At 48.9% G+C, this 27,572-nt stretch overlaps 1 protein-coding gene across 1 annotated transcript in view; it reads right to left on the bottom strand.

The window, feature by feature from the left end:
* LOC138521840 (spliceosome RNA helicase DDX39B) overlaps nucleotides 1–27,572 on the bottom strand; it is an 84,717-nt gene that overhangs the window by 30,265 nt on the left and 26,880 nt on the right. Inside the window, exons 7-9 of the mRNA XM_069634976.1 lie at nucleotides 19,928–20,059; nucleotides 19,435–19,544; nucleotides 19,210–19,354 (exon numbers count right to left, since the gene is read on the bottom strand). Of these exons, the coding sequence (XP_069491077.1) occupies nucleotides 19,210–19,354; nucleotides 19,435–19,544; nucleotides 19,928–20,059 (387 nt within the window). The remainder of the gene's footprint in view (nucleotides 1–19,209; nucleotides 19,355–19,434; nucleotides 19,545–19,927; nucleotides 20,060–27,572) is intronic.

Here is a 27,572-nt window from a genome sequence, read left to right as displayed (position 1 = left end):
CCAATTTGGGCAGAGGGCTACCCCATCCCTAAAACAATGTATGGTCCAATCATGGATGGCCTGCCACCTCAGAGTAACTAGCAGCAGGTCACACGCCAAGTGCAGCGTAGGGCCAGTTTCAGCAGCCAACGAACATACACCACAAAGTTTCAAAAAGAAGCTATCCGAACGCAGACCATGTTCCTTTGGTGCCCATTTGTGCACCCTAACTTGTTCCAGTTAGACTTTTGTGGCAAAGTATTTGTAAAGACCCCCTCCCCCCCTTGAGGGAGATTATGGTGCTTACACCACCAGGATAAGGAGAGACTGGAAGGAGAATCTCATTCCAACCCAAGGAAAGCAAAGCGTCTTTTGTGACAACTGATTTCACAAGCACAACATAGAAGTTATCTAAAGAGCAGAGAGGGCCAATATAGCTAACACAGGGTCATTTGCTCCTATAAAAGGAGGAAGCCAGACTTGCATTTAAATGGCTGGATGATCCTAGGGGCTGACACTTCTGTTTGGTAGAAACTTAAGTCTCGCCACCAAGAAAGGACTCAATTTCATGTTGACTGGAATGCCTAAACTTGCCAGAACATTCTATTTGCTTTGCTGACAGAGTATGGATATTCTTCGCCTTCCACAGATAAGCAGCCATATGCACTTGAGAAAATGCTCTGGGATGTCCCAATGCTGAACTGGAGCACAGTACTAGTAAGGTTTCTTTTTCAGAATGTGGAAATATGTATCCAGAGATAAAACAAAGGAGGAAAAACCTTGTGTACTGTCAACTTCATAAATTGCTTGTTTTTCATATTAGGGTGTAATTTGTAAATCCTTATATGGCATCAACTGTGCCCCACTTTGTGATTAGTAAATAATCTGTACCGTTTCCCCCAGTCCTCCATCCTTCCAGGGCATCAGGGTGAGGTGGAAAGAGTGGGGTGCTGTTGGGGTGAAGGGGGTCCAGAAGAGGGAGTTCTTTCCTGCAGCAACTAAAGACGACTTCCACGCTCAACCTTTGGGCAAGACCGTGATGAGTCATTTTTTTGTGGAGACCAAAACATCAGCAGTGGCAGACCAAGAGATCAATGGACGCGTTGGGTGAACACATTTCTTCCTAGCTCTTCAGATCTTAAGTTTCCTTTTAAGGGCCAGACCAACAGACTAAGTTGGTGGGGAAGTTTACCACATCGACATCACCCGTTTTCTACTGTGCAGACTTAACCCATTTCAGGCATGTCCTTTTTGTCCTTTCAGGGGAATTCTACCATGCTTTCTACTCAATATCAGGGTGCTCAGTGTGACATGGTCAGGTCCTTGACCATGTCTGCTGAAGGGAGGGTGGGGACGTTTTGGGGGCCCAGACCATGAACGTGCCTTTTATGGTTCAAATGTTGGTGCCACCATGCCTTCGAGCTTTTTGGGCAGAGTACTTGGTTGCTTACAGGATCCAATTCAACATTGGAAAACTGCACGAATAAAGAAGGGATGCAGACAGTCGCTCCTCCGACACCATCCAAACTACCTACAGGAACACCAACTTCCAGGGGCTGAAGAAAATATGCACACCGTGAACGCTGACCGCATGGTCACAGAAGCCCCACGGGCAAAAGTGACAGTGAGATGGGCAGTGATTAAGGGCAACGCGGGAATGAAATACCCAAATTCACAAGGGTGGATTAAGGGTGTTAGGGTGAGATCAGGAGGAGAGTTGGTGGATGTTAGGGGGAATTCTCTCTTGAGGCTGAATTTCCTAACCTAGTGAGTCCCCCAGCAGCTTTGCTGGATTTCAGGAGTTTGTTTTTTTCTCCTGCCAAGAGTGAGACTCTTTCTCCCACTCTTGGACATGATTTATGGTGTTCCTTTGACTGTTAATGTGTTTTATGGGCTATGGGGTCCTTTACTCCATAGGGTCTCATGTGTTTTTACTATGTGTGTTACACAGCACCCTCCGTGCAGTAACACAGGGGTGTCATAGTGACACCCCACCGTAGACTCCATACCCTGGCACTGACTACTGTCTCCCAGGGCATGTAAAGTCACCATTGGCTTTACTAGTCCCAAATTATTAACAGAAACCAGTACAAACCATCATATTGTGGACGTACTGGTCGGGGCAATTCGATTGCCCCGGGGTCTGTTAGTCGAGGGGGCACGTCTCCGCCCCCCCCCCCCGATCGAGTTTTGGCTGGTGGCAGTGGAAACTACTTTTTATATTCGACCGCATACATTTTCCTATGGGATTTTCCCATTGTTCGAGGCTACCAACTTTAATTATTTAATTCTCATAGCCTCGAACATACCGCCGGTTGGTATTTTTTTGCCAAGACTCGATTCTAAAAATGGCGTTTGTGTTCTCTTCTGTGACTCCAACCCAAGTCGAGCCCTTTGTTCCACTTTTTGGCGGGCTTACCACTCTGTCTGGGTACCACAGGGGGTGTGGGAGGGGGTTTAGGCACCCTGGACTGCGTTACCTTGGTAACTCAAGTCGCACTCGTGTGATTGGCCCAAGTGGTGAGCCGGCCGGCTCACCACTTAGCATGTTTGATTGACAGCTAGGCTGAGTGAATGGGGGTACGCTGCATATAAGCAGGGCTTTGGGGACTGGAACTTCAGAAGTCACCACAGGACCTGAGAATCCGACGAGGGAGAAGCTGAGCCGACCTACCACGATGACACCACCGGTGGAGCCCTGCAGAACCGACTCACCACTTCCCGATGACAGAAGATCTCCCGGCTGGAGAGGCTTCTTTTGGTGGGCACAACCAGTTTTACCTTCTTTCTTCGCACCCCAGACCGGTTTGTGGTCAAACTGCCCATGCCAAGCACCCCGGCAGCCGGATAGCCACTCACCACTGAACCGTGAATCAACGGACCGCTCCTTGTACCTGAGAAACTCTGCGGCTGGTTTCTTCCCTGGCAGTGCAACGGACTCCTGTCTTCCTCCACGACGAGATCCTCTCTTCCCCCGGACGAAGCACCGACTTGCATCCGCTGCCAGGAACAACTGCCCCCGCTGGAGTGTTCTCACCACTTTAAGGTACCGTGTCCGCAATCTAAAGATTGCTACAAGGTAATAATAATCCCTTAACCTTCTGGACTGTGCTGGCCGCCTTGACCATCTAACTGGTCCCTTTCTTTTGGTCCAACTCTTTCTGAACCGATTGCGAGACTTTTGGGCACTTTGAACCGTGTGACCTTGGACACATTTCGACCGGAGCCTCTTAAAGTGGGTCCGGCCTTGTTAACTTTGCCTTTACGGTTTTAACCTGCCTTCTCCTACTGTGTTCTTCCGAAAGTGTTGGGATCTGTTTCTATCTTTGCTCTGCCTTTCTCTCCCTTTTAAACCGATTGATTAGAGTGCCATCTTCGTTAAGCGCTCACCGCTGTCTGAAAATAAGTGTTGCTTTACTTAAGACTTGTCTAACTAATCGTTGAAGGGAGTGTACATATTTTAGTGACCGTGTTTTTGAACTGCTTGATATTAGTGCCTGTGTGTTTTTCTAGATGTGGTTTCAAATAAATAATTATATCTCTTTTACACCAAGCCCTGGTCAGTGTTTACTTGTTCTATTGTGTTCTCTTGACCTATTGTGAATACTCTGTATACTGCCTAACTCTTCTTGAGGGAAGTCTGACTGCTCAGCCACAGCTACCAAGTGAATCTGTGTGGTACAGACTGCTACCAAGTGGGTTTACTGCCAAACACCTGTAGTCTTAAATCTTTTGCAGTGGTCCCAGAGGGAACTGCACAGGTTTCTGCCTAACAGTGGACCAAAAGACCAGGCGGACAGCTGAGAAAGTGCTGATGTATTTGGAGCAGCATGCAGGTGAGGCATTGCTTGCAAGTGTGGTATGAAGCTTAAGGGAGTAGAATGGTTGGCGAGTACTTGGGAGGGAATAGGGAGATGGGGTGTGGGAGAGGAAATGAGAGTAGAGGTTAAAGATAGTTGAAGGTGAGATTGGTAAAGAGGGAGGAGGTTTGAGAGAAGGGAGTACTAGGGAGAGACTAAAAAGGAGTGTGAGAATGATTGAGGGAGAGATTGTGAAGGAAGACTGGGAAAGATTGGTGGGGATAAGAGGCAGGAGGGAATAGGAGGAGGTAAAGAGATGGATAGGAGAGATTTAGAGAACACAAAAGAGAAGGAACCTTCTTTCATATCACAATCTGATGGGAAGCCCGGGTGTGGGTAGAAAATCCAAGGGGAGGGTTGATGGGTAGACTAGAGACCCCTACTTATGCACAAGGATTGTAGCAAAGACTGATTCTATACCAGCTGTGCATGCACCACTCATGTGGGAAACTGTCCCCTGATCGGTTGCAGTAATTCAGATACCTCGGTAAACAAAAAAATCAGTTTCATTTCTGTATGGTCCTTCTCCTAACAACCAATCACAGAGTTATGGGTCATACTGCCTCCAGCCAAAAAATGCCCTCTGCCTAGTTCCCTCCTCTGGCAGCCATCTTCAGATTTGGTAGCATGTAAAGTAGGACCAAGAGATGAGCCGCAGAGGGGTAGGTGGGAGGGTTTGCATGCAAATCCATGCCAGACCCATGCTGGAGAACAGTTACAGGTAAGCAACTTGTTCCTTCTTCAGCATGGGGTCTGGTATGGATTCACATGCTCATGTTAAAAGACATTTGTACCGCGCACTATCACCACTGGGGTGGTCCCCTGGCACTCTGGTGGCTCTGAAAGAGGGGAGGTTGAGTTAGTGGGAGGAAGCAGGAAAAGTACAAGAGAGCAGTGATGTGCTGTTGGCGGCCTCAGCCCAGTGGGTCCGTTCGCTGGGCCTGGGGTGTTTGCGGCCGGTAGTCATGTACTGTTGTGAGAGTGTGTTTGTTTTGTTGTTGCAAAGTAGTGGCGCTTGTGCGGCTTGTTGTGCTGTAGGTTTTGGTTGTGTTCGGTTTGGAGTTTGAGGGGTGTATGCAGAAGGGGAAATCGTTAGTAGAGTTGGTTAGTTTGCGTCTCTATCCTGAATTGAGGCGCTCGGCTTGCGTACTCTCCCCTGATGCGGCTCTGTCCTGATCGGGTCCGACTGGCATACAAGGTTCCTTACTCCTATGGTCCCCACCTCTAACATGCTCTCATAGCCCCCCCCCCCATCCTCCCAGTGCACCTGCCAATGTCAACATCTTAGGTAGTGAGGTGATTGCCAATATCTCGACAATTCCGCAACACTGTGGTACCTGGCGGTAACTAAGGGGTGGGTGTGGAAATGGTGTTGGTGGAATTGTCTGCGGTAGTTGACTCAGTCTCCGTGCGGGTCGCCTGTGTTCTAGTCTATCCAGTGTCACCCGTCCAGGTGCCGTGGGAGCTTCCATGTCGGTTCGGGGTTGTCTGTCTTTCTTTTTTCGATTTCAGATTTAGTCTGTGGTGTTGAAGAGCCAGGTTTAGTGATTTCCTGAATTTTAGGTGCTCTTCAGTGTTCATTTCTTTTGGGATGTTGTTCCAGGCTAAGTGGTAGAAGGAGGTGCTTCCAAGTTTTTTCTTAAGGTATGGTTTGAGTTCCAGGCGGATTTTGTGGCTTGATCAGAGGGGTCTCGTTGGTTTGTAGACATTTTCTTTTGTAGGAATTCTGCTCCTTGTCGCCGATTGCCCTGTGCGTTATGAAGGTGATGCAATGTTTTACTGGGAGCCAGTGTAGTGTTTAGGGCTGGAGTGATGCGGTCTCTTTTGGATAGTTTGAGGAGTAGTCTTGCTGCTGCATTTTGGATCCGTTGCAGTTTCTTCAGGAGGTATTCCGAGGTAGAGGCTGTTTGCATAGTCGATTTTTGACACGATTAGGGTGACGATAGTGAGCGTTTTGTGCGTGGAGAGGAAAGTTAGGATTCTTCTTGCCGTGTGGAGGCGGAAACAGCATTTCTTCACTGTTGCATTTATTTGTGGTTCTAGGGTTAGGGTGTTGTCCATTAAGACTCCCATATTTTTTACTACCTTCGATGGTATTGGTGAGTTTCCCATTTCCGTAGGCCATAGGATGGTGGTTTCGTTCTCTTGGTCTTTGGATATGATCATGATGTCTGTGTTTCCTGGGTTGATTTTCAGGTTGTTGGCATCCATCCAGTTGAAGACTAAGTCGATTAGGGTTGAATGGTCGGCATCGGTGTCTTTGATTTTGTAGATCTGAGCGTCATCTGCATAGTTGTAACATGCAAAGATTCTGATGACCGGAGTCTGATAGATGTTGCAATGTAGTGGAGATAGTGAGGATCCTTGTGGCACGCCACAGTCAACTCGTGGAGTGGAAAGGTTTTATCCATACAGTTTCTGTTCTGTCTGCTAGGATGATTTGGTCCAGCGTAGTGCTGTGTCTGTTATGCCTATGTCTTCTAGTCTTTTGGTCAGGGTGTCGCGGCTAACTGTCAAAGGCTGCAGAGAGGTCGAGCAGAATAAGGGCTGAGGTAGTGTTGGAGTCTGCATTAGTTTTGAGGTCGTTCCCAGATGGATAGTAGTGCCGTTTCCGTTCAGCTCGATTGTCTGAAACCGATTTGAGCTTGGTCCAGCAGGTGGTGTTTTTCTACGTGTTCTTGGGTTAGTTTATATACGTAGGTTTCTAGAATTTTTGCTGGGTAGTGCGGCCTGTAGATGGAAAGGTCATCTACATCATGCCGATTTGAAGATGAATAAAGAATACATAGCAATACACACATGCACAACCACAGGAGGGGGCAAGGCTCAACATAAGCACCTCTTACCTCCTCACCAGGCTCACCTTCAAGCGAACAGGTTGCGCAGGACTGCTGACACTTCTCCCTGGAATCCGTCGATGCAGTAGAATTTTGTGAAGGCATGTGTAGACCTCCACGTAGCAGCCCTGCAGATGTCCAGCAGGGGCACCCCAGACAGAAACGCCGTTGTGGCAGCGATCGCTCTGATGGAATGGGCTCTCGGGACAGCCAGGCATTGGTCGGTTTGCCAACCAGTGACAGTGGGGGATACAGCCAGAGAGCCACCTGGAAATGGAAGCTTTGGAGAGGTCCTTCCGATGGTTCACAGCGCCAAAGTTCACAAAAGTTGAGGTTTTCCGGAAACTCTTTGTGCGGGCCACAAAACTTCAGCGCTCTAGCCACATCCAGCGAGTGCAAAGTCCTTTCAGCCGGCAGCGAAAAAAAAAACACCAAGGGCTTGTTTAGGTGAAAGTCCGGTGGCATCTTGGGCATGAAGGAGGGGTGCGTCCGCAGCACCACCCTCGCCTCGTGGAACGCCAATTAAGGTGGTTTACAGGAGAGGGCCTAGATCTCTTCCACTCGTCACGCAGAGGTGATGGCCACGAGAAAAGCAGTTTTCCACGACAAAAAACGAGCAGTGCAGTACGCATAGGCTCGAACGGAGGTCCCATGAGCCCAGTAAGCACCACATTGAGCTCCAACACCGGGCCCTTCACCCGCGAATAGTCCCTTGACCAATCGATGCAGCCACAAGGATGGCCGTCCTGGGGGATCTGGTGTAGCAGGAGATAGCCGCCAGATGAAGCTTGGAGGCGTGGTCCAGCCCCGATTTGGCCAACGACAACAAACATGGAAGCACCCAAGGAGCCTTGACCCTCACTGGGTCGATCTTCTGGGAACGAACAAAAAAAAAAAAAAAAAAACTTACACTTGAGCCCGTAGCACTTTAAAGTAGACTATGCTCTAACCTTGGCGAGAACTTCCTTGCAGTCCGCCAGGAGATCGTAGCCACCGAATTGAAGCGCTGCAGGAGCCTGGCCTTCAGGTTCAGAGACCCTGGATCGTGGTGAAGAATGGCCCCTCAATCGCTGGCGAGAAGATCCGTGACCACTGGCAGCTTGACGGTGGGGACGCGGACATGCTGAGAAGGTTCGGGTACCAGATCTGCCTCGGCCACTCCAGTGCGACGAGGATCATTCGGCACTGGCACCGTTTGACTGATGACTCGAGGCAACAACGGCAAGGGAGGGAACGCATACAGAAAGCAGCCTTCCCAAGGGAATGAAATGCGTCCCCCATGCTCCCCTGCTGGGGAACCCTGCTGGCAAACCTTCGCCACTTGGTGTGCGTCGCAAACAAGTCGATCTGGGGAATGCCTCATTTGAGGAGCAGGTTCTCCACTGGGTCCCACTGAAGTTCCCACTCGTGGCAAGAGTGAAGCTCCCTGCTCAGGGAGTCCGACCGTGTTCTTTACTCTTGCTAGATGAAACGGGATAAAGAACATCCCCTGGGCGACAGCCCAGTGCCATAAATCCTGCGCCTCTTCGGAGAGCACCGGGATCTGGTGCCCGTTTCCAGATGTAAAACATTGTGGTGGTATGGTCTCTGAAGACCTGCACCACCTTGCCTGTAAGGAACAGCAAGAACGATTTGAGGGCCCAAAACACTGCCCATAGCTCCAGAACTTGATGTGCAAAGTCTCCGGCAGCCACAGGCCTCTGGCGTGAATTTCAGTGTGGCCACCCCATCCATCGTTAGTCTCCTGATGTGGTGGGGACTGGAAATCCATGCCTCTGGTAAGATGAAAGTGCACGCCCCACCATCTTATTGCCAACAGAACCCCTCGTCGAGCGCGATCTTGTCCTGGGAGCTTCCGGACACTTGAATCCAGATAAATGCATGACGACATCACGCCGAGCAGACACTTGATGGTCCTCACCATGGCCATCTTCAGAGCGAGCAGCTGTTTCACCTAGCCCACGATAGCCACCACTCTCTCCTCAGACGGTGATGCCAGGCATGACACTGCTGAGCCAGGATCCCAGAAACAGCGCATCCTGCGATTTAGTCATGCAAAAGTTTGCATAGTTCACAGAGAACCCCAGATCTATCAGTTGGACGGACGGTCCTCACTGTGGTCGACGGCGATGTTCTTTTTGCTGGCCCGGATGAGTCCAAGGGTAGACGTGGTAGCCTTGTAGTCGCAGATACGCCGCCACTGGCGCCAGGCACTTGGTGAAAACCCTTGGAGCGGACTTCAATCCGAAGGAAAGGGCGTTGAATTGGTAATGCTTGTGAATTGGGATGTGGAATTACGCATCTTTCAAGTCCTGCAACAAGTCTCCCTATTTGAGCTGTCTGAGCACATGCTGCAAAGTGACCATTCGGAACTTTTGGGACTGGATGCATTTGTAGTCGTCGGAGGTAGAGGATGGGCCTACAGCCCCCAGGCTTTTTCACAAGAAGTACCCAGAGTACACTATGGAGCCCCGGAGCCGCACTGGGACGAGCTCCATCACGCCCTTTAGCATGGCCCACACCTGCAGCAACAGCAGAGATTAGTTTTTCTGCCGGGCCACCGGTCCTGGGCTGAGGAGCAGGAGGGCTGGTGGTAAGAAGAGGAGCTCCCGCTGAAACCTTTGGAAGATCCTTGGGACTTGCCTCCTGAGGGCCAAAAGGACGGCAGTCGCTGTTGGGAGTGCCCAAGGCACGTGCCGTCTCGATGGCCTGTAGAGACTCTTCCCGAAGAGAGAGTCTCCATCAAAGGGCATGTCCAAAACCCTCGTCTGAACGTTGGTGGCCTTGTGCCAGCCACAACGGCAGCAAACTCAGTTGCCCATCTGGTGGAACCCTGTGTCGGTGATGTCAGTGGCCACCGTGATTGCGTGGTGCGACGCCACCTCGCCTTTCTGCAGAATTTCCAACGCCTCCGACCTCTTGTCGTCAGGAAGTCCAGGATGGGAGCGATCTTGAACCACAGCTCTCGGTCGTAGCTTGCTACGATGGCGAGGGTGTTGGCGGCCTCGATGTAGTGCCTGCAGAGTAGATAACCCGTCGTCCCATGGCATCTAACTTATTCCCCTCGCTGTCCGGAGGTGTGGACGCTGCCGAGGAAGAAGCGCCCAACGACTTCTACAGTCCAGAAACGGTCGGGCCTGAAAGCACTTGGGCGCAGAGTCCGGCATCCAGTACTTCTCAAAGGGTTCTTCATGAGGGACAAGCCTTCGTCCCAAATACCATCTAGGAGTGGGACTGAGAGGATGGTCTTTCTCTTCGCCTCACGGCACTGGTACAAGAAGCCCTCCTTCTCCTCTGGAGCAAGCTGGAAGAGCTCTGAAGTTCTGGAGATCGTGTGAAACTAGTCTAGCCCACCGGCATCCGCGTCCGTCTCATTCCTCAGGGTGGGAAGAGGGCGGCAAGGAAGCAGCGGGTGCCTCTTTCTCTTTTTGGCTGGCGGTTCCCCCGTCGCAATAGGCATCCTCGTCTGTATCTCGGAGACCAGAGTATGCAATGCAGAGAGAATGTTCACCGAGAGGTCTCTAGGTGGCGGCTGAGTTGGAATAGGAAGCTGGAGCACAGGCACGGGGCCCATGCCCTTGTCGCCCTGCAGCTCTCCTTCGCCTTGCTCAACGGTATCCTAGTATTCGTCGCAGGGAACAACGTTCTCCTCCTGGATGGTTTGAAGGTAGATGAGCTCCTGCCCTGGAGGACCACCACACCCTCCCCACCCCCTTCATGTCCAGAGGGGACGGTCCCGGGGAGATGGCCAGCATCTTCTCCAGGGTCTCCTCTATGGGCTGGAAAGAAGACTCCCTCCTGGCCGGGAGTGACCCTCTTGCCTTCGTGGGTGCACCCTGTGGTCAAGCCTCGGCGGCCTTTGCGAGGGATGCCACCACCCCCCTCTGTGGAAGCTGGGCCTTAGTCTGGTGTGCCTGGGCCTTCACGGTCAGGACCGGTCCCCTGTCCTGCTTAGCCTTGTTCATCCGCCTTGTAATGGTTGGCCTTCTCCTTAGGGCAGGGTCAGCGCCCCCATCCCCCTTCTCCGGCAGGTCGGTCTTGGGGTTCCCCTTGAGTTTGCCCAGATGGTCCGACTTCCTCTTGGACGAAGATCCTGAGCGTGGACTGGTGAATGAAGACGGACGTGCCCTGGCTGCCGAGGAGCCCGCCGCAGTGGCGCTCGGGTGGCAGCGGACTTTGTGTTTAGTCTTCTGTTGGACCCCTGCGGGAGAGGTGTCCTCACAGGCCTTAGAAGCCCACTCAGCTTTCTTGGAACTGGGAGAGGCATGCCCCTGGGACCCACCCAGAGAAGGGAACTTGGCCTGTAGCCACTCTTTCAGCCACCTATGCCGATCCTTCAGCGTGCGAGCCGTCATCTCCTGGCAAAAAACACAATCTTCCTCTGTGTGTCGGGTACAGGCAGTAAAGGCACTGGGGCATGGCTACGAGGAAAACAGATTTCCACTAAAGGAACGAGAGGCGCCTGATGCAGAGGCTCAAAGGGAGCCCCATGAGCCTTGTCAGTACACGTTGAGTTCCCACGCTGGGCCCAAGGCTTCACCGCCGGGAATGAAAGTCTTTGAGGAACTCCTTCACTAGACGGTGGCCCAAAGAAAACACTGTCCTGGAGACCTGATATAGAGGGGATAGCCGCCAGATACACCTTAATCGAGGCGTGCAACAGCCCCCGACCTTGGCCAAGGCCAACAAGTACGGAAGAATCTGCGGGGCGGGGCGGGGCAGGCCCCCCCCCCCCCCTCGAGGACTATCTTCCGTGTACGGCACTACACTGCGAAACATTTCCACTTGTGCCTGTAGCACTTCAGAGTCAAAAACGCTAAGGCCCTGGCAAGGACCTCCCTGAAGTCCGCCGGTAACTCGTACCCTCTGAATTCTAAGGCTGCAGGAGCCAAGCCTTCAGGTCCAGCGAGCCTGTGTCGTGATGTACTATTGCACCCCATTCTCTGGCGAGCAGATCCACGACTGCTGGCAGCTTAACCGGGGGAAGATGCTGACAGGCTGAGAAGATCTGGGTAGCAATTCCGCCTCGACCACACCGGGGAATCATGCTGCATCAGCACCGTTTGAGTTGATTACTTGCAGCAGGAGAGGCAACGGAGTGAACGCATACAGGAACAGGCCTTCCCATGGGAAGGAAAAGGCTTCCCCATGCTCCTCGGCCGGTGGAACCTGCTGGCGAATCTCTGGCATTTGGAATTTGTCGCAAACAGATCAATCTGGGGTCTGCCCCACTTGCGGAAGAGACAGGCCACTTGATCTTGTTGAAGTTACCACTCGTGACAAGAGCACAGCTCCCTGCTGAGGGAGTCCGCGATGGTGTTTGACTCCCACCAGGTGAAAAGGGATGAGGAACATCTTGGGTGATGGCCCAGTGCCACAAGTCCTGCGCCTCTGGAGAGCGCTGGGGACCGGGTGCCCCCCACAACCCCCGCTTCCTGATGCATCCCCGGGAGTCAGGTTCAGGCTCAGATTGTCATCCTCTTCTCCGGTGTCCTCTCAGCCAGCTTGGCCAATGTCTCCGGTCTCAGGGGCAGGGATACTCTGGATATTGCCGGGGCTACCTTGTCTGGGTCAGCCCCCTTGGCCTTCGAGAGGGCCGCCCCCACCAACTCGATCGTTGACTTCACCTGGGCCTTCTGCGGCAGGTCGGTCGTCTTTTCCAGAGCCTTAGTCTTCTCTGGCTTTTCCCGCAGCTTGGCCAGGTTAGCCGATTTCCTCTTCGAGGAGGAGCTGGAGCGATGGAGGCAGATGAAGATCATAATTGCACCCTGCCCGATGTGGGACCCGCTGGCACAGCAGCGCCACCGACGGAGTGGACTTGCGGTACTTGGCCTTGTCTTGGGCCGCCACAAATGGAGCGACCTCAAAAGGCCTTAGAAGCCCACTCTTGAGACCGACCGGTCCTGGGTGAGGAATACCAATGCATCCTCCACGGGGTAGAAGCCTTGGGGCTGAGCCACGCCGCCGCCTACTGTGACGGTACTTAACGGTTCTCTTGGAGAACATGAGGAAGATTTCACAATCTGCTGCCTTGTGATCCAGATGGAGACAGAGGCATTGACGGCGTTTGTCCTCAAACGTGTTGCGCAGCTGCAGGAGCTTCCTTCCTTCTCCGACATGGTCCAGAGTGCGGCAAAGACCCGATGGCCTTCTGGAATCTTGGATGAAACTTGACGATTCTGCCCTCGAGGGGGCATTGAAACGGGTCCCTGCTTGTCAGCTGATGTAGGAAAGTGCACACGGGCTCAATTTGTGAAGAGAAGATAACTTTTTTACAGAAGCGCGAAAAAAAGTAGATCAGCTCACAGAACAAAACACGAGGACTCCCAACACGAACATGCTGTAAAAATCTGAAGATGCTGCCAGAGAAGGTAGCCATTGGCTGGGGGCAGTATGACCCAGAGCTCAGCGATTGGTTTATTGATAAATACAGTTTGTAAGTAAAGTGAAAATTATTTTACTGAGGATTCCCGGCCTGACTGGGAATATTCATGAGCATGTGAATCCATGCCAGACCCCATGCTGGAAAAACATGTAAAATGTCTCTACTCTGTATTGTTTGTTGGTGCCGGTAAGCCCCAGGGTCACTTGGCACGCCTTATAAAATATTAAAAACGTGCTACTCCACTTTACATTATAAGTGCTCAAAAAAGTCTTTCGTAGAAGAAAAAATGTCACAAGTAAAATGAGTTTCCCATCCAGATCAGTAAAGAGACTAAAGGAAAACCAACTGTGCTGTTCATGGGCTGTTTTTTCAGAAAGCATTTCCTTTTGCAAAGTGGCCAAAAGGAGCAGTTTTGGGTGTTCCTGCGAGTGGGAGAACCCGGATGGAGATCCAGCTGAAAAAAAGTCACCAGCAGCACATACAAAGAGCAATAACCCAAGCCAAGATGCAGAAATCGGGTTGGGCCAGTACTTTTCCATTTTAGGAGAGGGTGCAGAAGGGAGTGCTTCTGAAAAAGAGGGAAAGCCAGTGGCAAGGGAGTGGTTGTAGAAATCTGCAAGATTCTACAGAAGGAGAGATGTTCTCCTTAATGGTTCGAGAAGAGCAGGGGTGCACTTGTTAGGATGAGACCTTCATAGAGGACAACTTTAGAGCCCACATCAGGTGTTGGGGGTGGAGGGGAGCCAAAGGAGGCCGGTGAGCTATAGCAGGATTGAGGTTGGGGGGGGGGGGGGGGGGGGGGGGGGAACAGTATGCCCAGGGTTTTAGATGAGAAGTGGGTGGCCAGAGCAGTGCAGAAAGCCTGGGAAGGGAGGAAAGAGGTGGTGGAGACTGCAGATGGATTGGCGTGTTCCTTGCATATTTTGAAAAGTTCCGCTGTGTGATTAGTAGCTCCAGAGATGCACGCTTTGATGTGGGCCTGCTTCTTGGAGCAGATAGAGAAACAATATTGCCTTGGAGCAGCCTACAGGCCAGTTGGTCAGAGGTTGAACCAGAGGTCTGCCACTTCCGTTCAGCAACTCTGCACTGAAGCAAGATCAGAGTAATACCAGCTGTTGCACTGGAGGCAGGTTTCAAGTGGATCCTCATGGCAGGGGCAAGGGTGTTGGAGGTTATCAAGAACAGACTGAGAGGGGGGGTAAAAAGCAGGGGACCGAGGGGGGCGGGGGGGAGATGAAGTTGGACGCAAAGGCAGCGACCAACACTTCATGACAGCGAAGGAGGCTGGCAGTGCAGGCTCAGAGGGCCAAGGGGCTCCAAATGGGAGGAGGGAAGAGAGTTGTTGGACCAGGAGAGGGTGGTGGTGACAGGTTAGAGATCGGGATGTCTCCAAAGATGGAGGCATCCAGAGGGTCTGGCTGAGTGGGACGGACCAGAAGCAAGAATAGTGAGAGGGAGTCAGAGGTCACAGAACTGTGAGGTGGCTGATCGGGGAGCTGAGGTGGCTATTGAAGTACCGGAGGAGGAGTTTGGAAGAAGGGGTCAAGAGGGAGGAGGTGAGGTCTGCCCATTCAGATAGGAAGGAGAGATGGGGCCAGGGTGGGCTGTAGATGGTAGCGAAGGTGAGTGGGAGACCCCGACCCTGAAGACGAGGCATTCGAAGGAGGAGTAAGATTGAGTAGGTAGGATAGAGGCAGGGACCCATTCAGGGAAAATCAGGGCCACTCCACAACCGGGTCTGGGTTTGGAGAGGATGTTGTATTGCTCAGGGTGGAAAGTGTCAAGGGCAGCAGATCTGGCATTGAACCACGTCTCAGTAAGAGCGAGGACGTTGAGGGCAAAGTCTTCAAGGAGGAGACAGATGTACCGTTGTACGGCGTGTGTATAATGGTCTGTTTTGTCCCTGGTAAACGTCTTACTTTCTTACACCGTAAAACTGGCTCACCACGTCCTTAGCTTTGTGAGAATACCTCATATCTAAAAGTGTCACTGCAAATAATTAAATCAGCCTTCAAGGTTGCAGCAGCAAAGGGACTTGCACATCGAGAAGGAGGCGGCCTGGGAGCAGGAGAGGCGATTAACATCAGGGGAAAGAGTGCTGCACCTCGCTCCTTCTGTTCAACTGGGAGAGGCCACATTGCAGTACGATTCAGTGGAGCGCCAGAGGTGCTGATCCTTCCTTGTGGAAGCAGATCTTCTACGAGTGCAAGTACAGAGTTGCAGCAGTCGACTGGGGAGTTGGACAGCTGCAGCGCTCATACACTTGGGAGCGAGTGCACAATACCTGATCACACACCATGCCATGTTCAGAGGTGGTCAGCAAACTGCTAAAATCCCTGCAAGCACACCCAGGGACTCAAAAAGGGCCCAGGCATGCACAACACTATCTGCACTATACCGGACAGGTATATGCCAATCAGAACTGGATTCAGGCTAGCTAAAGCTCCCAGTCCTGAGAAACGGGCATGTAACCAAGCATGGTCACTTCCTCCATATACACAAAGGATAGTATATGTGACCACCCAGGACTTATGTAAACAAAGTTGGAAGAGTTGGTCAACCAGATAAAATTATTTCCACATGGTGTACACCATATAAACGGCTGCCACCAGCCTAGCCACATGACCAGCAAGATGGGGTAGAATCTCTGGGACACTGGAGTACTCTTGCCTTATGAGGCAGTAGAGCCACTCCCAGTCCGGTTTGGATTTAGCCTGGCTGAGATGAAAAACAGCACACAAGTCAGAAAATCCAACAAGTACAGGGGTCTCATAAGATTAAGTTCCCTTTCCACCAAACAAAGAAGACAAGGAGAGGGATAGAGGGTGCAGGAAGAAGAGTGCTGTCTGGGGTGAGTCAATCGACTGCTCCCCGCCCACCCAGTCTACACCACACACTTGGATGCATCCACTATTGCAGCAGTAGGAGGAGGAATCAGCACAAGAATCAACCTGCATGTTACTGCACATATTAAACAAAGCTTGCTGTAAACAGGACTGGAGCCCAGTTTATAACATGCTGAAAATGTGTGCTTAATTCTACTTCCAATTAAGTAAGAAAAAGGGATTTTGTAGGATGACAGGAATTCTGGTCATTATATCCAACAGTCGAACAGCGCATAGGCTGCACCTGTTCAGCGCAATGGAAACAAGTGGACAGTACTTGCGTACAAGAGGCAACTTAAGTACCCGTTTGGCGAGGGAAGCTTACTCCAATGCTGCTCTCGTTAATACCAGTTCTAATTAATGAAGCATTAAACCACTGCAGTATTACTAGGTAACCTTGAAGAGCAGTGGCCTAATTATTGCCTATACACAAGGAAAACTTGCCTTGATGCAGCCAATTGTGAAAGCATCATTAAGTACGACAGACGGGATGGTCGAAGGCCTAACTTGCCCTTTACTAATGTGGGTTTTCCCTACCTGAACAAAAGGAAAGTCGTTGTCAAAGAGTCCAACTTAAAAGTCTGTGTCCAAAACCTACCCTTGCCCTCACAACTACAATAGTCTAATGTAGTTTGAGCTTCTTCCAGCTCACACCTTTCTCTCAGCGCCCCTTCCCGAAACATAAGTTCCATGAAAGAAAAAAAGTTACCTTCTCCAAAGCAATTTAGTTCATGACCATTCCTTGGGGTTCCCTTCCCCAGGTTCCAAGTAGTAGACTCAAAATCGAAAAAGGTCTCAGGACTCAGTTATCAAAACAAATATTGTTCAAGAGTTGCAGTGGTTTTGCTAAGCTTGTCTCGTGAGGTCTTTAGCTTTCACCATTTAGGATTCTCTAGTCTCAGCGTAGCGGTCAAACCACACAGTCACAACCAGGATCCGTGGACTTCTCAGCCCAACAAGTTCCTTGGAGCTTGCCTCGACTCCTCTGTACTGGCCTCCTGACTTTAGGGCACAATCTTATATTTCCTTTTCTCCTGGACTGCCTTGTGGCCCTGCCACCATGTAAAACACCCCTTTGCCAAGCTGTTGCCTTGTTACACTGCATTCACTCACAGTTCACTGTTCATGCTGTGGGCCTTTAATGTAGTCAACTGGAAGGTTAGATGCAATTTGTTCTGCTGCGGTTTTTGCTCTGCTTCTGAGGTCAGGGAACACTGTAATGTGAGCCCTGCTGTTTCCTCACAGACATTGTTCTCTGTACTTTGGGTCTGCGGGTGTCCTGGTTTGTCGTCCAGTCCCACCACGGCTGCTCCCATGAAGAGCAGGCCCCCTGGTTCTCCTACATGGTTCCCTTCACGAGTTCGAGCTTCTCTGCTGGGCTCTCCCTTCTGCCTCTCATATGAGAACACCCTAGTGGTGTTTCTGGGAAGCCGATTGGTCAATCTGTGGGCTATATGCACTGATATAGCCCGCAGATTGATTACAGCCCGCAAATCGGGTGTTTGCAAAGCAAGCAGCTTCAATGTTTTATTCTGCAACATGGAGCCACTTGCTTTGGTGTATATGAAAGTGTTCCTATACACCCGCTGTGCATATGATGCCTCGTTAAAGGCCCTCGCGTAACTCGATCTTCAGGACCCATAACGCCCGGGTAAAAGCCCTCACTGCAGGTCTATAAAGCTATATTATGTACCTGCAGTAACAGGCTGCAGTTGTGCTTGATCAATTGGATCTGCCCGACCATAGTTAGGCAGACCTGCCCGACCAGTGTTTGGGATGCATCTTCCTCATCCAAGTACCTAAGTGGTGAAGAGATAATCTTCCCTACTCCGTTGCCTGTGTGTGGAATAATGAGGGGGTACTGACTAACAGCCCATAACAGTGGGAAGGTTAAATTGACTGTCACTTAGGAAAGCGGGATAGCATGTCTTGCCTAAGGGCATTACATTCCCAATCCTCAAGTGATCCTCCACCCCCAGGGTCTTGATAAAAAAGCGATGCCTTTCCCTGGCCACCTGAATAGAGGACCAAAGGGAAGTAGGGGTGAATACTCTCCCGTTTCTCACTCTATGCAGCAGACTGGCCACACTGGATGGAAAACGTGCACTTGCGTTTTACTCAATACCACAACCAACTACACACTAGAATTGCAACCTGCCGCTTTTGAATTTAGCCACACTAATTGTACCATTTGTTTATATTTCATTTGAACAGGCCACTCTGCAACCCATACACCAGGACCAAAGGAAAAACAGGAAAATCTAGAGGAAGAACCGACAAAACTAACACCCAGAGATCACCTGAAACAAACTATCCACCTCCCTTCTCATCTCTTCACCCTCAAACCTAATGTACTATACACTCCCAAAGAGCTGGTGATACAAACCACCAAAAAACTTGCAAACCGCACACCCCTCCAATCATACTACAAACCTAATAACTCAGACACTGGACACCACCCTTACAGACATAAGTCCCAGTGCACATAAAGCACACCCAGAAATCACATGCAGACGCTAGTTCGTACTAGTTCTACCTGCATCAACAGAGGAGCACAAATTCTATCCTATCCCTTTCTCCCAGACTAACTAACCCTACTAACTTTTCTTACAGAGCCACGTGAGCACCTGGAGACCATGCCTGGCAAAAAAATAGCACAAAGAAGGCAGAACTTGCCTAGAAGCAATGCTGTGGTGAAGATGAGATTCACTTGCTGTATGGGCTGCAGAAGGCTTATGGCTTTTCACATTACGTGGCCATATTGGCGATTGTGTATAAATGTCTCCCAAGATCCATTTACCGACATTTGAATTGATATGTTAGACTAATTGATCCAGTCCTGTGCATGCTGTAGGAAGGGTTGTGGCATCCTGGAGAAAAGTTCCAGGAATGCAAAGGGCATACACTACTCAACAGCCAGAGACCAGCAGCTCACAGAAAGCACTACACTGAAGACAGGTTTTACCATGTACTAAATGGAAGGTGATATGAATTGCAATTTATTGTGTGAACTTAATTTCAAGGAGCTTGAATCCAGCAGTCAGAACCTTGATTGTAATAGTCACGGTTCATGTGCTAGCTCTAAAATATAAGATTTGTTCAAAGATACGACAGATGACTAACAGTGTATAACCTTCAATAAGACATGCTGAATAAACAATCTCTGGCTGACCCCCTAATTCAAACATAAAAACAAGGTGAGGCAGCCCTTCAGTAGGTTTTGCAACAGCCAATCTGGGCCCACTTTTGCTTCAAGTACTTACCCGATGTAGGTAGGTGTCGGAATCCTCAGGCATATCATAGTTGAAGGCTATGTTTACTCGCTCAATGTCCATTCCTCGACCAAAAAGGTTGGTGGCTACAAGAATCCGACGCTGGAAGTCCTTGAACTGCTGGTAACGGGATAACCTGCAATACATGTCCTATTTAATACTGCCAAGAAATGTGCAGACCAATCAAATCCTAGATTAAGTGAAACCACTACTCACCTCTCCTCCTGCGACATGCCTCTGTGGATGGCAATGGCAGGGAAGTTCTGCTCCACCAATAACTGCGCCAGTGCAATGCACCTCTGAACAGACTTCACGAAGATTACCACCTGTTGTGCAGGGAGTAATGAGGGCAGTGAGTATTCCGAAAGAAGGCAGACAATTCAGAGCAGCCTGAACTAAGAGACCTTGCTGACCCAGATGTCAGAGGTGACATAATGGGATTATATTAAGAGGGCATCCTGCAGTCACCAGGAGTAATCCACTGGCCATCTGCCCGATAGCTCATCACTTGGACAATGCTTTAAAGATAATCTCAGCTAACCAGAGCCCTGAACCAAAATTCTATCGTCTGGCTGTAATGTAAAGGTTTGAAAAACCTGAGAAAAAAAAATGTATTTTTAACTGTCAGATTAAGTCAGGTTGCATGCTCCGAAGGCATTAAAAAACATTCACACACAGCTGTAGGATGTTGCTTAGGACCCCAAATTACCTGGTTGAACTCCAGCACATCCAGCAGGTCAAAGAGCTTCCGATTCTTCTCATTGTCCTTCAACTTGACGTAGTACTGCTGCAGACCGTGCAGGGTCAGCTTGGTCTCATCGTCGACAAAGATCTCCATCGGCTGGGGAGGAAACCATGGGTTAAACGACCGAGCTACCTGCTCTATTTTGGTGGATTAGCAAAAGAAGGGGGGGGGGGCTAGGGGCACTTATCAGTCAGCATACCACACCTCATTAAGGATCTCTCATGTCCAAATATCCTACTTTAACTATGGGCCTGGGGTTCCCAATTAATACAATTCTACAAGTATACAGCAGATTTTTGTTGCATTAATACTGGCAGCACACGTCAGGAAAGGTTCTCATTATAGCACCTCTCAATTTTGATTTATTTATTTTTTTAAATGGAGCCACAAACATTTAGCCATTATTTAATACGACCTAACTTTTTACAGTGCAGTGATGCCTTCAGCTTCACTACACTGGCTTTTGCTCATTTGTCATGGCAAAACTGATATGTCCTTCAGGCTCTCAGTACTGGGAAACATGGTTTCCCCTCAGTCTTGTTCACTGTTGCCACTTTTGGTAACTTATACAATGGGGTACATTTTGTTCTGCTCTAGACTGCGGATTTTTGGTTACTGTAATGTACCCAAGGGACGAGCTGGTGGCAGGAATTACTTTTTGCAATTATTTGTGTATAATTTGGTTTAGCCGTACTGCAATGGGCTACCTTACTGTGGCTAGTGTCCAAACATGGCAGTGCCACAAGGATTTTTTGTTTGTCCCTTGACCATCTTGTCACTAACCATTCTTCCTGCTTTCTCTGGCACTGGAAGTCCATAAAAGGTCAGGATTTTCACAGGCTACTGCATGGCCATGTGTGTTTGCTGCCAGTAAATGGGTTGGACTGTCTGGTCCCAATCCACAAACTGGTTTCAGAGTGTCCGAATTATATGTATGATCTGGGACACCAGTGGTCCCAATCGGCCCACTGTTGGGGTGGATGTGTGGGCCAGATCTTTAATTAGCTAGTGGGAGTTTCAACTCTTACCTGGCTTTTGGATAAGGAGGGGACCTCTGCACCAGTTCCAGAGATCCTGGAAGAAACCTGAAGGAGCCAAGTACCCTGTTCAACTGCAAGACTTAAGGAGACCGTGAACCCATCCAAAGGAGGCCTAGAGACAAGCTTCTGCTACGGTCATGAAGAGCCCAGTCTTGTAGGTCCTGCGAGAGAGCTTGGACATTTAGGGCCCAATTCATAGAGCGTTTTCCAGTGGGGGTTTGCGATTATGAAATGCTTCTGTGAGGCCCTTAGGGTGGTGGGAACAATCGCCCTCAATATCAGCATGGGGTCCTGCGAAGAGCCGTCCGAAGCGCCCCTGGATCACCCAGTGGCTGGCCATGGAGTTTGGGCTACCACACTGCAGACAATCGCTGTTTTGTGCCGAGGCCTGGAACTTGGGTGATCTAACGCTTATGCCACTGAACTCTTCTCTGCCAATGTTGTGGTTCCGACATCAAGGGAACCTGAGATACGAGGCACAGTCAGACTGCGACAAGCGTTTCCCCGTGTCGATGTGCATCAGTGGCAGTCTTACAGGTTTTCCTGCATCCAGTCCTGTGCTAAGACGGGCCCTGAATAGAGTTCTTTTACCTTCTCCACCCCCAAAACCATCAGCATCTGTCACCAACAGCGGGAAAAGCGACCTAAAACCCTCTTCGGAAGGCATGCAAAGACCGAAGAACCGGAGTGTGGGGTGGGTGCGGTTGTAACAGTACTTCCCTGAACCTCAGATCTCCCTTTTTAAAAGTTTCACTGTTAAACAGTTCTCCAACAGTTTGCCATTGCATGCTTGCGCAAGCAATCCAAAAGTGGGGGACTTTTTATTCACCAGAACAAATTGTTGGACTGCAAAAGCCCGACAATGTGCCATGTCTCACAAATGTGCCCTGTCTCACAGAACTTGCCACAAGGCCTAGTAGAAACAAATGTACATTTCCGGTTTTGCCATTCTTATTAATAACCTTGTGGCACCTTGGAACACAATGCTGCTGCACAGGTCCCTAACAAATGCTCAATAAACAAACTGTGTGGAACTTGGGCCCAAAGTCCCCCCACACAGCTTACGGATGGACTTTTAAAGTTAGTGCTGTATCTCTGTGGACCTCTAATGCGGCATATAGGGTTGCGCTATGCATTTTGCCCTACTCCAATAATTGTGTCTTTTATTTAGTTTGTGCAATATTACATGCTAGTAGTAGTCATTTTTCATAGTGTTCTATGGCCATGAAAAAAAATATGTATTTGTACCAGTCTACGTGTGTTCCTTGACTGTTCACCGTTGTGTACTCATGGAAGGCGCCTTACCAGGCTTGCCCCTCCTGAGACTTAGCCTTGACCACTCGCCTAGCTACCTCAAACTGGTTTGGCTACAGCTCCCAAAGTTGTCCCCATTACTAAACTAGTTTGGCCTCCTATACATCTGTCCACCAGGCCAGAGTATAGAAATTCAGTCCTAACACCATATCTCGGCATTTCTGCGAATCCACCCTTTTCTGCATACTACTGGTAGTTGTGGCATTTCTGAAATACCAGTGCCGCCAGTGGTAAACTGAAGTCATTTTTATTTTTCCATTACAACCTACTGTATATTTAATGCCAAAATGATCAATTAAAACAGGCTTTACATGGGAGGGGACACCAGCAATAGCCACCTCGTCACATCCTTACCATGGCCCATTCTACAAGTTATTTTGACTGTACTGAAGGTAAGTGCATTCTGCCCAGTAAACAAGGGAAATGGTTTTAGGCCAATTTGGAATTACCATACACAAAAAGTTTTGATAAAAATAGACATATTTATGTTAAAATTATTCAGCCGTTTTATTAGTCGTGGTATTCCCTTGGAATATCACTGGCGGTAATAACTCCATACACTGAATGTGGCAGACCAGAATCCATGATATTTTGCAAGTACTGGGAGAATTGCTTACTGCCAAACTCCTAATGATCCAGTATCTTAAATGGATTGAAAGCAAAAGGCCAAAAGTACTCAACCAAGAGAAAAGGTCTACCCCATGGAACCTTAGGCTAGAACTAAATGGTAACATTTAATTTGGTAGCAGGCTTTGTTGACATGTAACCCTACACAAAATGTTGTTATAAATTATTCATGTAAAGGTGCACTCAGTCCATCAAAAGGCCCTCAGGTCAAATGTAGACCTACAATTTAAGTGGGTATGCTGACTCTGCACCCGGTTTGACCCAAGACCACCATGCTGTCCTTAACAGACCAGGGTAACTGCAGACCAGGTCCAGAAGGTACACAAGGCTGGATTATGAAAAAACTACCAGAAGAGCAAGGGACAAAACGAGCGGTGCTTGAAAAACACTCATGCATTACTACTTGATAATAAACGTTTGTGACCAGGTTTCATGAAGCCCTAACAACGGTAAGACAAGTTTACAGTATATAATTCTATGAAAAGAAAATGTGATAATGGTAGATTGGATCCGAATTCTGTGATTGTTGGCTGGGCACGACATCCATTGGGAATATTACTGAAATACAGCCATTGCACTTTCCACCAGTAGAAATGTTCACATTAGTTCAATGCACCTACTTAAGTGTACTTCGGCAGCCTTCTGCATGAAAGGTTGCCAGAGGGAGGTCCGGTTGTACCACTCTGGGGTGACGCCACTTAAGGCAGTCACAAGAGACTAAATCTTTCATAGAACCTCTGGATGGTAAGGAGCAGTGGCCCTTGTCTTGGGGTGGTGTGGCCATGGATGCCCTGTGCGTATCCTTGTAACAGCGATAGTTGGTTGAGTGTGCCTGCCCCAGGGTAGGAGGGCCGAGGAGGAAATAACACGGTTGGCAAATTAATGCAACCGGAGCTTGGGGTGGTGGCCCAGCAAGACATTTGGGGTAGTCTGCTCATGATCACCCGGAAGCCCGGGTACCGTTAAGATGCGCCCAGATCAGCACACAAGTTGGAGGAAATAGAGGTAAGGCGGATTTTGTAGCAGAGTCAACCTATTGAGGTGAGAGAACCTCGAATTGCAGTTAGCGAAAGGAAATTAAATTGTGGGTGAACCATCTTCCAGCGGAGATACCTCTTGATAAGGAGGTACTACCAAGAGGTTTTAGAAATGCTTGTATGAAAGAAAAAAAAGATTCCAACAGACAATAGTGTGGTTGCTTTCAGCAGTCGATGGTGGTTAAGATCCCTGGTGGGTTCAACGGCTAGTCAGGCTTGGTCCCATACGGTACCAAGATCTGACAACGAGAGCTCAAAGGCGCAGTGGCAATAGTAGGGCGAGACCACAGAGATAGTGTGAACTGCAAAGTAGGAATTCATTGTGTGATCCTGCAAGGCTACACAGTACAACAGACATTTTGAGTTGTAGGACGTAGGTGCTCGGCATCAGACCGGCAGATGAGTAAAACCTAAATGCCCGTCTTCACAACACAGGATATACAATTCCTTCAAAAGCATTCTGTGAATTGCAGCAAGAAATCATGTACACGAAAGAGAGTGCAAGCGACAAGACAAAGATTCCATGTTTGGACATTCCGAAGCAGCGTCGCCTTTCATTACAAGGACAACATCGATTCATGTCATGGCACCTTAATCAAAGAAGGCTATGAGGGGCTGGGTTTTGAATTACGAGTTCTCAAACACAAAGAAACTAAAATCATAAGTGTCTTCTACACAGAAGAATTGCAATGAAAAGATCCACTTTATGACGCAAATGTACAATTGATGGAAGGGGTGTTAGTTGCACATAATGGAACTCTCACCATGATTGATGCACCTGTATATCAATTTCAAATGGAATAGAATCTCCTTGACCAGTTAATTTTTGGAGGAGCCATCACTACGATCATTTGGTAGTAGTCATCCCTGCTAGAGTAAATGAACAGCAAGTAATTTCTTGGGAAACGGATGTACATGATGCTGCCTGGGCGGGTGGGGGATGGGGTGCAGTTTCAAGGCAAGAAATGGCAACTACTCCTGTATGGAGGTTGTTGATTTGAAGGGGGAGGGGGATTGGGGAGAACACACGTTGGGGATGGGGAGGTGAAAGGGCTTTAAGGACGTTTCAGTCTATCAGTGTCTGTGGGTCGATAGTATCTATGGTTAATTTCAACATTAATGCATAAGAGTTAGGGAAGGGGGAATCGGTTACTCCATTGCACAATAGCTATGTTCTTGCTATATAAAGCCAAACACAAATGCAGCAATGTTCAAGCAACACATGGCGAGATCAGACCCTACTTCGACAAAAGAACTAACCTAGCTAGAATGCTTCCTACATTTTCAGCCGATTCCTCTCGGTTCAATGCAGATGGTAGCTTTACCATGCTGGTGGACTTCCATTGGCAGAGAAGCAAGTTTATCTATGGCGAATACCAATGAGGGACAGAATAATTTCCTGTTACCCCACCCCCTTCTCCATGCATAGAAAGTGTACGAGATCTGGTACGCTGGACCCCTCCTGGGGTAGGCAACGTGGCTTCTGTGGAATTGCAGGAGGCTCCCCTTGCTGGGTTTTGGACGCATCAAGATTCCGTATGCTAAGGGGTTAAAGAGTTAACCTTTTACTCACTTCATGCCTAATAAAATGTTCCCTTTGTTTGAGGAGGTGTATTAGACCATCCCTCATCACCAATCACTGTCTTATAACGTTGTCCTGTACCCTCACCGGAAGAGTGAAATAGATGCTGTGCCCCATACCTCAACATGCACTGACGGAGCGCTGTAGTGGAGGCAATGCGCACGTAATACTCAATCTCTGCTGAATATTTCCTAACAAACAGCGCATACTTTGTGGATTGCTTTTGAAGCTCCTATAGGAGGGTGTCCGATTGCAGCAGTATAAAAACTAGCTACGACATGTAAATGTAGTGGAGGTTGAATTGAATACAATAGCAGCACATTATAGGGTTCTAGGATCTCTAAAGGCCTTTAAGAGGCACGAAGGTGTGTGTCACCAATTGTCTATGCTTCAAATCAATACAATGAAAAGGAATGAGGAACTTGAAAAGTATTGACAAGGAAGAGAAGCCAGACAGACGTTTAGCCAATTTATAAAATCAAGAACCGTAAAATCGGTGTACCTTTGATTAGAGACCAAAGGAGTAGCATAAGAAATGGCCAAGGGTTGGAGGACGGATTTGTTTTTTGGTAACCACCTGTGAATATTAGCCTTGATCTCCCGAGAACCTCTCCTGAACAGCAAGTGAACTCGACTCCCCCAATAACCATAAAGGAGGTTCTCTCCATTGAATTAAAGCTGAGCAAAGGTTCAAGATCAGGCAGCCTCACAGTGCTGTTTTAGAAGACCTTCTCTTGTTGAACGGTAACCGCGCTGGCAAACAGTTACATCTTTGTTTAAATATCTGAGGTTGTCACAGACATGGGAGAGGCCACAATTATACAGATTTCCAAAGCGGTTAAGGATGTGCAAATCTTATAGCCCGAATGCCTTATTAAATAGAGACAAAATAATTACAAACATTCTTGTCTCTGAAAAAGTGCTTCCGCAAACGTAACTGGTCCACAAACTTCATCATTGACGGGGTTGCCCAACAGATAATTAACATAACATGCTTTTATTCAGGCCCAGGAAACCCGTTCGCTTCAGGTGCAGAAGAAAGTATTAAGTGTGTCTATGGTGGCTGTTAGTGGGGCGAAAAATATCCCAGGCTGGGGGGGTGGGGGTTGTTGCTGGGCACTAAAAGTCCACTTACTAAGGTTTGAGTACATTAAATAATATCGAGGGAATCGTGCTTCAGCATGGACTGTGATGGGTTTGCCCGCTTTCACCCCTAAAGTTAATTCAAACTAGGGAACCTCTGTCAAAGCACGAGGGGCAGAAACCACACAAGGGGCATTGCAATGGGGACACAAAAAAAAAAGTATGCCTCGTGATCTCAATCCTAGCACGTAATTTAGAATTTGCAATGTGTTCTAGGATCCAAACATTAATCAGGCCTTGTTTGAGTTGATGTGGTTAAATATTGTTCTGAAGATTAGCTCAACTACATCACAGACAAAATGGAGGAGACCTGCAAAGATGGAGACTAGCAGTTTCGTGGTTTGGGAGACAAAATTGTCCCGTTTCTCCCAGGTGCTATGTTGTATGGAAAGGGATGAAATAGACTTGCTTTGGCAACGAGATAGCCGGGGAATACCATGGGTAAATGGTCAACGTTACAAGCTACTAGCCAGCCATAACTGACTTGCCACCTCAATTCTAACAGCACACCAGTTCTTACTTGCCACGCTTCACAATGGGTTGTGCACATTTTGCCAGCCGTCATACGTTGCCCAAAACACCTGCACTATATCGTGGGAGTGCTTAAAACGGGGTTCAACATTTCCTTCCCTGTAAACCACCATCATAAGGTACCCCGATTTCTCCCCTAGTAGCAGTTTTGCTCAGTAGAAAGGAGAAGACTGATAAAATATCAAAGACTGAGCACTTTGAGGGTGACCAGATAAAAAAAAAAAAGTTTGATGGGAGTCAGATCCCCTAAAATATGTACAGTTGAGACATTGGGCTCTACAGTGAAGAGTTTGAGCGGAGAGAAAGTAAGACTCCAACACACACAGAGAAAGTTC

The sequence above is a fragment of the Ambystoma mexicanum genome, chromosome 13 (assembly GCF_040938575.1).
Source record: "Ambystoma mexicanum isolate Mex_15411 chromosome 13, UKY_AmexF1_1, whole genome shotgun sequence".
Lineage (NCBI taxonomy): Eukaryota > Metazoa > Chordata > Amphibia > Caudata > Ambystomatidae > Ambystoma > Ambystoma mexicanum.
This window is presented reverse-complemented; position numbering and strand designations above follow the sequence as displayed.